Source organism: Dipodomys merriami, unplaced genomic scaffold, assembly GCF_024711535.1.
Source record: "Dipodomys merriami isolate MVZ:Mamm:240054 unplaced genomic scaffold, mDipMer1.0.p SCAF_19, whole genome shotgun sequence".
Classification (NCBI taxonomy): domain Eukaryota; kingdom Metazoa; phylum Chordata; class Mammalia; order Rodentia; family Heteromyidae; genus Dipodomys; species Dipodomys merriami.
Genome location: NW_027203270.1, coordinates 18,031,852 through 18,044,759, shown reverse-complemented (window position 1 = coordinate 18,044,759; position 12,908 = coordinate 18,031,852). Strand labels below are relative to the sequence as shown.

The window sequence follows — 12,908 nt, the reverse complement described above, 5'->3', positions numbered from 1 at the left end:
AAGTTTACAGATATGCCCAACAAACACTTGGGTGTGAATGAACGAGAGAATGGATGATCGAGTGAGGACAGGGTCACTGGCTGAGCGAAAGGTCTTGTGGGCCGCAGGGCAGGAGCTCAGCTTTGCGGGCCAGAAGCTGCACCTCAGCCTGCACTACCCTAATGCGAATTTCAGAAGGGGGCAGAGGGCACTGCCTGCGGCAAAATCCGTGACTGCCAGGGGTGGATCGGGAAGCTATTTAAAGCAGGTGTCTGTCAGATTCTATCCCAGCTCGGACAGCCCAGGGATAGGAGGCCAAAAGAATTAGGTGGGAGAGTGAGTCCGAGGGACACTGCCGTTCGGTCACCTCGCAACCTGCGGGTTCTCCCGCGACCGGCACTGGGACTTGTAGTCCTCGGTTTCTGGACCTGCTAGTGTGGACCCCGCGAGGAAGGGAATGGGGAACTACATTTCCCAGAAGGCCAAGAAGAACTGGAGTCACAGAGAAAGCGTTCCGACCGGCTGCGCTTCCCCAGCGCGATGGAGCCGACTCTGGGGCCGAGCGGCAGCGCGAGTTACCCGCGCGGTACCTCCTGAGTGGCCCATCGGGCGGAAGGAACTGCAGACCGGGTCGCCGAACTATGCTCAGTTCGGTGGCGGGGCCAGACTGCTGCGGAGGCCTCGGCAATATCGATTTTAGGCAGGTACTGGTTATGCGGATGCCTGGGTGTGTATACCCAGAGAGGAAGGGGTAAGACCGGCCGAGTGCGACAGGCCCCGCCCACCAAGCGTTGGAGGCGGGACCACTCTGTTGCCCGGCAACGGGGCGTGGCGTGCCCTGGAACTCTCCATTGAAGTCTCTGTGTGTGTGTGTGTGTGTGTGTGTGTGTGTGTGTGTGTGTGCGCGCGCGCGCACGCTGGTGGGTATCTGGGATTTTTGCATGTGAGTGAGGAATTGGGTGGTTACAGTTGCTCTGGGAGTGTGTGTGACTGCGTGTGCAATGAAGGAGGCTGACTGGCATGATTAGGGACATGCTGTGTGGATGTGTGGGAGTCCTCCTCTAGGCCTTCTGTGTTTGCACTTGATAACTTTATTTATTGTGAACACTCAAAGCGAACAGCCCCTGGAGCCTCCCTGAGGACCCTGCCTTGGAAGGATGATCTTTGTCTCTAGAGCTGATGGAATCTTTAGCATTTTCTGCCCTCCATGGTGTTAAAGGAAACGCTAGACCCAAATGATCAGCATTAAGGCTGTGACTCATGTTTCCCTTCCTTCCTTTCTTTTCTTCTTCTTCTTCTTCTTCTTCTTCTTCTTTCTTCTTCTTCTTCCTCCTCTTCTTCCTCCTCCTCCTCCTCCTAGTTGTTGGTTGTGGGGCTTGAACTCTGTGCCTGGACGCTGTCCCTCAGCTCTTCAGCTCAAGACTAGCGCTCTACCACTTGAGCCACAGCGCCACTTCTGGTTTTCTGGTGGTTAATTGGAGATAAGAGTCTCACAGTCTTTCCTTTCTGGGCTGGCTTTGAACTGCGATCCTCAGATCTCAGCCTCCTGAGTAGCTAGGATTACAGGCGTGAGCAACCAGCACCCATCTTTTCTTCCTTCTTTTTTATTGTCCATCTTGGGTTTTGAACTCAGGGCCTGGGCCCTGCCACTGAACTCTTTTTTTTTTTTTTTTTTTTTTGGTCGGTCGTGGGACTTGAACTCTGGGCCTGGGCGCTGTCCCTCAGCTCTTCAGCTTAAGGCGAGCACTCTACCACTTGAGCTACAGCGCCACTTCCGGTTTTCTGGTGGTTTATTGGAGATAGGAGTCTCACGGTCTCTCCTGCCCGGGCTGGCTTTGAACCGCGATCCTCAGATCTCAGCCTCCTGAGTAGCTAGGATTACAGGCGTGAGCCACCAGCGCCCGGCCCCCTGAACTCTTTTGCTCAAGCATGCTATCACTTTGAGCCCAGCACCACTTCTGGTTTTCTAGTGGTTAATTGGAAACAAGAGTCTCATGGACTGCCCTGGACTGGCTTTGAACTGTGATCCTTACAGCCTCCTGAATAGCTAAGATTACAGGTGTGAGCCACCAGCGCCCAGCTCCCTTTTGTCTTTCTTTCCTTTATCTCTTCTTTTTTTTCCCCTCGATTCCCTTCCCTCCCCTCTCCTCTCTGCCCCTCCCCTCTTTTCCGAATTCCTTCCCTCCCTTTCCCTCCCCTCCTCTCTTCTTCCCTCTCCTGAGCCAGTCCATATGACACACGTTTTCTAGCTTAGTACCTCACATATGGAAAAAGCCCTGGCTTGGAAGGGTAGGTCACTTTGAATTTGGGTGTGAGGAGGAAGAATTGAAGTGGACAGAGCCACCAGCACCATCAGAGGATTATTGGCCTGTCCCTGGGTACTAGGAACTAGGACTTCCATAGGCCTAAAACCAAGAAATGAAAGTGCAGGTGGTGAATGGGAAGGTTACCTGGCTGTGTGGTGAGGTCTTTCCTGCTTGCTCTCCCCATTTAGAACCTGGCAACAGGACAGCTGGAGGACATAGGTTAAGATGACCCTTGTTGGCTAACATTGTTTTTCCACTGCTGTCCTATTCCAAGGGATCCCTTCCTTCCTTTCTTTTCTTTTTTTTTACCCCTTCTTCTTTTCTTTCTTCAGTGCTGTGTGGGACAGCTAAGGTCACTTTCTCTTTTTTTTGCTCAAGGCTGACACCCTACCACAACTCAATTTCCATCTTTTTTGGTGGTTAATTAGAGATTAGAGTCCTTTCTAAACAACAACAAGAGCTGAGTACCTGTGACTCCCACTTGTAATCCTAGCTACTCAGGAGGCTGAGATCTGAGGATCACAGTTCAAAGCCAGCCTGGGCAGGAAAGTCTGTGAGACTCTTATCTCCAATAAACTTCCAAAAGCCAGAAGTGGATGGACTTCTGACTCAAGTGGTAGCATACTAACCTTGAGCAAAAAAAAGCTCAGGGATAGAGGGATAGTGCCCAGGCCCTGAGTGCAAGCCCCAGGATTGGTGAGAGAGAGAGAGAGAGAGAGAGAGAGAGAGAGAGAGAGAGAGAGAGAGAGAGACAGAGACAGAGACAGAGTCAGAGACAGAGACAGAGAGAGAGACAGAGACAGAGACAGAGATAGAGAGAGACACAGAGAGAGAGAGAGAGAGAGAGAGAGAGAGAGAGAGAGAGAGAGAGAGAGAGAGAGAGAGAGAGAGAGAGAGAGAGAGACCTGCCTGGGTCCAGTGGCTCACTCCTGTAATCCTAGCTAATTTAGGAGGCTGAAATAAGACAATTGCAGTTTGAAGCCAGCTGGGCAGGAAAGTTGGTGAGATCACCAAACAGCTGGCAGTAGAGCTGAAGGCTTACATGGTAAACCTTGAGCAAAAAGGATAAGAGAAAGTGCCCTCTGCTGTCCCACACTCTGAATACTGAGTTCAAATCCTGGTATTGGCACACACATACACACACACACACAAAGATTTCCACACTCTATCCCAATGGATGCCATGGTTGGACACAGTGGCAGGTACCTGTCATCCCCAGTGACCCAGGGAAATACAAATAGAATTACAAGCCAGGCCAGCCTGGCCATAAAGTGAGACTCTACCTTGTAAATAATCAACAGAAAAAGGGACTGGAGGTGTGATTCAAGTGGTAGAATGCCTACCTGACTAGCTCCCCATAAACAAAAATCTAAAAGAAAAGAAACCCAATAACATCAATATATAACCTTATATACACAATTTGTGCAGTCGTTCTTGTCTAAAAAACAAAACAAAAAAAACCTCTGGGTTTTGACCAGGTGCTTGTGGCTCATGCTTATAGACAGAGCCAGGATTGCGGTGTGAAGCCAGTCGGGGCAGATAAATCCAAGAGACACTCATCTCCAATTAACCAGAAGTGGAGGTGTGGGCTCCAATGGTAGAGTGCCAGCCTTGAGTATAAAAGCTAAGGGACTGCACTCAGGCTTTGGGTTTCTGAGTCTAAGATATGTCAATTTCTGAGTTTCAGGACTTTTTTTTAAAATGTTAATTGAAGATAAAGAGTCTCATGGACTTTCCTACCCAGGCTGGCTTTGAAGTTGTATCCTCAGTTCTCAGCCTCCTATGTAGTTAGGATTACAGGCATGAGCCACCAGCTCCTTTTTAGTTTAAAACATATATAGATATATTTTATGGTCGGTCATGGTGCCTGAACTCTAGGCCTGGGTGCTGTCCCTGAACTCTTCAGCTCAAGGTAGCTCGCTCGCTACCACTGGAGCCACAGACCACTTCTGGTTTTTTTTTCTGCTTATGTGGTGCTGAGGAATTGAACCCAGGGCCTCATGCATGCAAGGCAAGCACTCTACCACTGAGCCAACTTCCCAGCCCAGTTCAAAATATTTTTAAATTTCTCTTGAAACTTTCTGTTGGTCTAGTGTATGAATTTCTCATTCAATTCTGCTGTGGTTTGAGAATATCTTTTGCATCCTATTCTCAATTTAAGACATGCTTTATGGTAGAGAAGGTGATTTCTCTTTGGTGAATGGACCACCTTCCTACCATAGGCATGCAGTATCAGTTAGGCTGAGTAGTTGAGGACTTGCTTGAATCAACTGTGCCCTGGGTTAGTTTTTCCTATTTGCATCTACTCATTACTGAAGGAGAAGTGTCAAAGCCCCAATTTAGATGTGTGGGTTTATTTCACCTTTACCATTTTGTTTTGTTTGTGCCAATACTGGGGCTTGAAGTCAGGGCCTCCTGCTCTCACTTCACCTTTTCACTTAAGTCTAGCACTCTAGTAGACTTAAGTAGAACCATAGCTCTACTTCTGTGAGACATAACTTTGAGATGACAAATCTGAGACTGATTTTGAATCCCAATCCTCAAATATCAGCCTTTCAGCTCACAAGTGTGAGCCATCAGTGCCTGGCTTTCATCATTTTGTTCTCAGTTTTAGATTTTTTTTTTTTTTTACAAGTCAGGATGACTGTGTTGTTCAGGCTGGATTTAATTCTTGGGCTCAAGTGATTTCCTGCCTGAACTTCCTAAGTGCTGGGACTACAGGCCCTGCACCTGACTGGCCACACCTGTTTTTGATTCATGCTTCAGCCTTACGGGTGTGTGTGTGTGTGTGCGTGCGCACGCGCGTGCGTGCGCACATGTGTGCATGGGCAGGTACACGCGTACGCACATGCATGTCTGTACTAGGGCTTGAATTCAGGGCTTTGAATTCTTTTGGCTGGCCCTACCCCTTGAGCCACACTTTTGGTCTTCAGCCTCAGCTTTTAATCTGAAAGGTGGAAAACCTCCGTGGGTCGTTGTTCAGAGTTAAGATGGGCCCCCAGCATGGCTGGACACCAGACACCATGCCTGTTACTTTCCTGCTTTCATCTCCTTTGATCTGAAGGCATCTTCAGCATTAGAAGTTATTCCTGACTCACAGATACCTGGTGAGATTTGCCTGCTAGGGTACCCTGTCCCATGACCACACCATCCTGCCATATCACATCCTATACCAGGCTTGGCAGGTGGTTGATGTGTGTTTGAGTGGAGGCCACTGGGCTATTGTACTAGACTGCAACATGTGGTATGTGGTTAGTGTGGGGAACACCATCCACATAGGTTCTGCTGGGCCCTGGAAGATGCATCTGCTGAGATGGGTTGGCGGCTCCAGTGCAGAAGCTGCTCATGGAGGGAGGTCAAGTTCCACCCATGTGTCCTACCCTAAATACTGTGTGGGCACCTTGTGAGGAGCCAGGATCTGGGAGAGCCATTTGTACTCCCCCAGGGCACAGTGTTGAATGATGAATGAAGGACTCAATATGCCTACCTTCCTGAGATGAGAGTTGTAGAGATTTACACGTCAGAAAAACAGTGGCCATTTCTAGTTTTTATTTTATTTTATTTTTTTTTGGGGGGGGAGTGCCTCATGCATGCTTGGCATCTACTATTGAGTTGTACCACAGGCCTAAAACTTTGTTTTTGTTTCCCTTCCTTCCTTCCTTCCTTCCTTCCTTCCTTCCTTCCTTCCTTCCTTCCTTCCTTCCTTCCTTCTTTCCTATCTTTTTCTTCTGCATAACAGTACTGGGGCTTGAACTCATGGGACTGGGAAACATCCTTTAGCTTTTTCTCTCATTGCTGGTTCTCTACCACTTGAGTCACCGTTCCACTTCCGGCTTTTGGGTGGTTAATTGGTAAAACCATTCTCAAGGACTGTCTTGTGTAGGCTGGCTTGATCTCTAGGCCTCAGCCTCCTGAATAACTAGGATTACAGGTGTGAGCTACCTGCACCTGGATGGTTCATTAAATTTTTTCAATTGTTAATATAAAGGTGATATACAAAGGGGTTACAGTTATGTTGTCAGATAAAGAGTACATTTCTTCCCTCACTCTCTCCCAGTTTTTCCTTCCCATCCCCACCCACAAGTTGTATAGTTCATTTTCAACATAGTGTCTAGTGAGTAGTGAGTAGTGTCTAGTGAGTGCCACTGTTGCATTTGTTCACCTTATGCATATTTTTTCTTACTATTGTGGGGGATGGTCCATTTTATTGTGGGATTTAGGATCACTTCAAAGCAGTTTTTATCTGGACCTACCTGATGCCCCTGAGCTTTCATACCTGTCCTCACTTTTGGCCCTGCATAGCATGTCCCATCACCCCATTTCAGGGGAGGGAAACCTGGGCTGGCTCAGATCGGCTCTGGGCAGCTTGCCTGCTGTCCCTCACAGGGTGGAGGTGGAGCCTGCTTTCAGCTCAGACTGTGACTGCCAAAGTCCAGAGCTCTTCCTCCAACCAGATGGTTACCTGGTGTAGAATAAAAGGGGAAGGGTCTTGCTTTAATATCAAACATCATTCCCCACTCCAGCCAGAGCACAGACCTAGAGGAAAGGACTCTATGAAGTCATTCTCCTGGCTTGTTCTCTCTTTCTTTTTTTTGTTGGGGGTTGAATTCTGGGCCTCGAGTTCTTGTTTGGCTCAAGACTGGCACCCTGCCACTTGAGCCATACCTCCACTTCTGGCTTTTTGCTGGTTAATTGGGGAGGAGAGTCTCATGGATTTGTCTGCCCGAGCTGGCTCATTTCTCAGCTTCCTGAGTAGCTAAGATTACATGCCCACGCCACCAGTGCCCTGCATATCCTGTCACTTTCCACACCCAAGGATATTCCCAGAGTTACCTATTAGATGTCCCCTAGGACAACAGTACAGAAGGGGCTATGCCGGTGGGTCCTGCCGAGACCCTGTCCTCTCTCTGGACAGCCCCACCTTGTCCCAGCTGTCCTTTGATGTGTATGATCGATGTGACTTTGATGCTCACGGGTTCCTACTATTTGTTTGGATGTCACAATGTGTCCTGCACCCTGGGTGCTATTGACTCCCTGCAAATCATTCCCTAACCACAGGGCACTGCTCCCAAGAGCCCCCAGGTTCCCCAGCGAAGTGAAACGGCGATGCGCCTCCTCCTTAGCGGCCTTTGGGGTGTTTGTCGCTGAGCCCATTCCTCAAACCTGGTGACCTGACCTACCCCTGGAGTTCAGCTGACGATTTCTTTTGGCTCTGGTAGGTCGCTCCTCTCCTCTCCTCTGCCGCTGGCAGCTCTGTAGCCCATGACTTTGGGGGTGTCTTTTCTTAGAGCTATTGAGTGGCAGGAACCCAGAACTCCAGCTGCTTGTGTGAGGCAGACCCCAGACAACCTCTAGATTACACTGTGTATACCCTGTGGGGTTTCCTGCTGGGAGCTGGAGGGGCTGGGCTAGATGACTACCCCTAGAAGCCACTGGTTTCCTCATCTGCAGTGTAGGCTAACAACAGAATGGCTTTTTTAGAGTGGTTGAGGAAATTGCAAGAAATAAGGCTTGTGATCAGGCACTGACTTCGATAACTGGTGCTGGTGGGGCCCTAAATCCGGACTACCTTGTTGGGCTCTGACCCTCACCCCCCTTCCCCAAGTAAGGAAAATCCTCCTACATGCACAGCATTCAGCCAATGGCACTGAGTCAAATTCTTTATAATCTCCCAAGGATTCATAGCTGTGGAGCAGTTTTCTCCCCAGAGCCTGGGGAAAAGAGGGGGAGAGTTCCCACAGCAAAGGGGCCAGACAACTCTCTTGTCCTGAAAGATGCCCTTGTTCCTCCCTGATCCCCAGACAGTCATCTCTGGGGCTGAAGCCTTTTTTTTTTTTTTTTTTGGCCGGTCATGAGGCCTGAACTCTGGGCCTGGGTGCTGTCCCTCAGCTCTTCAGCTCAAGGCTAGCGCTCTACCACTGGAGCCACAGTGCCACTTCTGGCTTTTTCTGCTTATGTGGTGCTGAGGAATCGCACCCAGGGCCTCATGCTTGCAAGGCATGCACTCTACCGCTGAGCTACCTTCCCAGCCCTGGCTGAAGCCTTTTAAAGGACCCTCCCCAAGTCAGTGTCCTCAGGCCTTCCTGCCGTTCCCCCCTCTGCCATGCCCTCCACTCTCCCCTCTTTTCCTCTTTGGCTTGGATAAGTGTGTTTGGTCCTGGGGCTCAGTGCCCAGGGTACAGATCCAGCCTTAGACCCTGAGGGCTAGCTCAGTACAGCTTGGGACATAGGTCCCCAGGGGTGCATTTGCTCAGCTGCCACTAGATCCATAGATGTCCACAAATCTGTGTGATCGCTAGTACCAGCTGTGTTCTCAGCTAAAGCCTGGCCTGAGTAACTAACCAGCCACCAGGAGCAGCACCCCAAAGACACGCCCCCCCCCCCAGAGACTCTGGGCCAGCTGCTTCCCCTTCTTCTCTGTAATATGGGGTGGGGTAGGGGAGTCTCTGCTTCACTGGGTTTGGGGGTGGGATGAGAACACAATTTACTTCTCTGTGGCTGCACAACTGTGGACCCTGCATGTGGCTGGGGGGCATTGTCCATCATCCCAAACACTTGGCATCTTGTAAAGAACTCAGGGACTGGGAAGGTGGCTCAGTGGTAGAGTGCTTGCCTTGCATGCATGAGGCCCTGGGTTCGATTCCTCAGCACCACATAAGCAAAAAGAAAAAAGCCGGAAGTGGCGCTGTGACTCAAGTGGTAGAGCGCTAGCCTTGAGCTGAAGAGCTGAGGGACAGCGCCCAGGCCCAGAGTTCAGGCCCCATGACTGGAACCAAAAAAAAAAAAAAGAACTCACCTTTTTTTTTCTTCTTTTTTTTGTGGTCTTGGGGCTTATTGCTGTTCCTGAGCTTTTGTGCTCATGGCCAGCTCTCTATCACTTGAGCCACAGCTCCACTTCTGTCTTTTTTGCTGGCTAACTGGAGATAAGAGTCACACAGACTTTCCTGACTGGGCTGGTTTTGACCTTCCATCATCAGATCTCAGTCTTCCGAATAGCTAGGATTACAGGGTGAGCTACCAATGCTGGGCAAGAACATACCTTTGAAGGGCATCTGTTAGTAAAATCTTACCTGTAGAGGGATCACTAACTTCTGCTGTGGGAATGGCTTTTTTTTTTTCTCTCTGGGGGGAATCAGTGCTGGACCCCAGTGCCTCCAGCATGTACTGAGCCACACTCCAGCCTGAGGGTTTTGGTTTTTGTTTGTTTGTTTGTTTGTTCTTTTGTGCCAGTACTGGGGCTAGACCTCAGGGCCTCACACTCTGCTTAGCTTTTTTTCCTCAAGGCTAGTGCTTTATCACTTTGAGCCACGCCTCTACTTCAAACTTTTGGGTAGTTAATTTGAACTCAATCCTCAGATCTCAGCCTCCTGAGTAGCTAGAATTACAGGAGTGACCTACTAGCACCTGAATCTGAATTGTTTTAAAAGTTGGTTAAGAGCTGCTCTGTTGAGAGAGTGAATCCAGGTATTATGGAAACTCCAGCCCCAACACACAAACCCTAGTTGTCCTTTCCTGGGAGATAGGGAGTAGAGTCGGGGATGGGGGTGGGCAATGGGATTGAAGGCCAACCCAGGCCCTCAGGACTGTAGTTCTAGCTGTGTCTCTGTGTCTCTCTTGCCTCTCTTTCAATATATCTGCCACCTAGCTGCAGACAGGCCCCACCCAGGAACTTCAGGTTGCTGTGGGAAGCCCTACTCATAGTCAGCCATCCACCCCTGCCAATGCTTGGAAAGCATTGCTTCACTTGTCAGCCCTCCCTCCCAGGACCGCAGAAATGAATATTTATGAAATCCAGCATCAGGCTGGCTGGAGGTCTCACAGGAGGCCATGCCCTTGTGTCCGGAGGGACCTGTTTGTGATGGCTGGTGTCCAGCTGAATCCCCACAGGGGCTGCTTTGGCAGTTTCTTACCTCCTTCCCAAGGCAGGCTGGAGGAGGCCACAGGGCAGCTTAGCTGAGAGACCCTTAGAGAGACTGCTAGCCCTGGAGTCAAACTGATGATGAAATGATAGCCACGTTTCACTTAGCTAATATTTACTCTTTGGGCCAGCCCAGAGAAGAGGGCACTGGATATTCAAAGATCAGGAAAGAAATAGTCCCTAGCCTGAGGAACTATTATAAGATAGGAATAATAATAATAATAACAATAATGGTTTCAGGCCCTAGTCAGTGAGCAAAAGCATTAAGTACTGAGTTCGAGTCTGTCTCAGACCAAAAATAAAATAAAATTGGGCAAGAGAGGAAAGCTCCAATTGGATTTTGAGGGGAAAATATGAGTTCTTTAGTGGAGTGCAGAATGGCAGGAGGCATTTCATGCATGCACAGAAGCCTTTCTGAAAGTGTCTGTACGTGATTGGGGTGGCAGATGAGACACTGGCCAGGTGTGATGGTCCACCCTGGGAGGAGGTGTGAGCCCGTCCGCCAGTGCCGGTTGAGGAGAATAAGTCCTTGTAGGTAAGGAGGCCTAGATGAAGGGGGCCAGGTGAGGCCCCTGGAGCCTCTCCTGAAGACCAGAACAGGGAGTCACAGGATAGGAGGCCATTGAAGTCTTTACTGTGTGGGGAGGAGTCTTGGTCAAGGAGTAGGTGTGTTCTGTAGGAGGTGGAACTGGACAGGAGAAAGAACAAGGCTGGGATTTGACTGAGGGATGGGATGGGAACGAGTTGGGGTGAGGGAGGACTTCTTGTTGGCCAAGGGTGTGCTGTCCACACGGAGGAAGGCAGCTCACCTCAGCGCGCTCCGGAAACGGCACACGAAACCTGGCCTTCCGTGTCAAGCTAGCTAGCCTCCTTCCATCTGTCCTTCCTCCATAGCACTGTCCCTCCCGGTCCCCATCCCAATCTCCAGCCTGTCAATGCACAGGGCCTTGCAATTGGAAGCTTCATAAATGTTATTACATAGAAGGTTCTAGAAGCATTGCAGCTACACAGCTAACTTCCCTTTTTTTTTGAGGGCAAGGTAGCGGGTTTTGAGGTCTGTTCCAGTGGCTTTGTCCTTTATGAGTGGCTCATAGCCCTCTACCCCCAGCGCAAGGCAGTGCTCAAGAAGCAGCTGGAGAAGCCTTCCTGCAGCCTGCAGGGCTCTGATCTGCTGGGGCCTCCAAGGGGCTGTGACTAGGGGAGTTAGAAGGCCAGGTGGGTTTGCCTGCTCATTGCCAAGCCACACGCTGCACAGCTTGCAGCTCACCCCTGCTCACTTGCTAGTACATCGTTGGTCTGTTGTCGCTGCTCTCAATGGGGAGAGGGTGCCTAGATGGCAGTCTCCTCTTTTACAGTTTCTCCATGATTTGACTCAGCCATGATCAGCAAGAAGGAGGCTGAGTGCAGTACCGTGTGTGTGTGTGTGTGTGTGTGTGTGTGTGTGTGTGTGTGTGTGTGTGTGTGTGTGTGTATGTGAGAATACATCTTTATGTAAACTTATTTCAGTATAAATTGTTCTACTTGATTAGTTACTTGTTAACCTCTTACTGTACCTGATTTATACCCAGTTGTTGTTATAGGCCTATGTGTACAGGAAAAGCCATAGTATATTCAGGGTTCAGTACTCTGCAGTTTTAAGCACCCACTGGAGACTTTGGGATGGTTCTCTGTGGATGAGGGTTATGACCGTATTTGAACATTTAGCATCTACGTAGCTCTATCCTTGGCCCCAGAGCAAAATGAAGGTTTGTGAAGCAGGATGGGCATCATGGCACATACCTATCATACCAGCTACTAGGCAGGTAGAAAGAGGCTCAAGATTTGAGGCTGGCCTGGACCAAAAACCCTAAACAAACAAACAAACAAACAAAAACCCTTCCTTATCTAAAAAACACTGAATGGAAAAAAACGGGGGCTCAAATGTGAGGCCCTGAGTTCAAATCCCCAGAGCAGGCTGGCTGGGTGGGGAGGACACAGTAGGAAGCAACTTTGTATTGATGCCTTCTGAGCCTAGTGGTTTTCCAGACCATTCCCCTGTGTCACACTTGGCTATTTGGTTTAGATGGCAGGCTGAGTTCCTCCAGGAGGAGTTCACTCAGTGAAGCAAGGATTGGGGTGGAGATTGCTTCTTGCCCTCCAGGATAAGAGTGAGCTGGGGAGATAGGTCAGGGATTACTTACTCCTCCCCCAAATGAGAGGCAAAACACTTTTTGAAAGAATTTACTGTATCCTGAAATGAAATGGAACAAAGCATACCACCAAAGTTGATCTTATAGAAAAGGTCACCGCTGATGCCTTGACCCCTGTCTTACAATTTAGATGACATTTGAGTTACATCTGGAGAGACACCATGGTATTTTTAGTGCTTGGGGCCTCTGGACTCTTTCAAAGTAAGGGAAAGTTTAGGGAAGAATCTGAGGACTCATTAAAGCCCAAAATATCAGCAGTGCCCTTCTGAAATCAGGGCCTTGGGCTGTCTCTCAGCCTCTACCAGTTGAGCCACAGCTCCACATCCAACTTTTATATTGGTTAATTGAACATTAGTCTCATGGACTTTTCTTCCTGGGTTGGCTTTGAACCTTGATCCTTAGATCTCAGCCTCCTGGTAGGGTCACTACAAGTGTGAGCCATCAGCACCCAGCAGCAGTGCCCTTTTTTATACAAAGGAAACAACTGTTGAAAGTGGCTTGCAGTCCCCTCTTCTG

At 49.3% G+C, this 12,908-nt stretch overlaps 1 protein-coding gene across 3 annotated transcripts in view; it reads left to right on the top strand.

Moving 5' to 3' along the window:
• The first annotated feature begins 526 nt into the window (after positions 1–526).
• The window catches only part of Pemt (phosphatidylethanolamine N-methyltransferase), a 74,072-nt gene continuing 61,690 nt past the window's right edge, over positions 527–12,908 (top strand). The window contains exon 1 of one of the 3 annotated variants that reach the window (XM_070026782.1): positions 527–683. In XM_070026782.1, coding sequence (XP_069882883.1) covers positions 621–683 — 63 coding nt within the window. In that variant the 5' untranslated portion in view covers positions 527–620. Of the gene's footprint in view, positions 684–7,330; positions 7,501–12,908 lie in introns of those variants that run through there. The other 2 variants (XM_070026784.1, XM_070026783.1) reach the window with 2 other exon arrangements.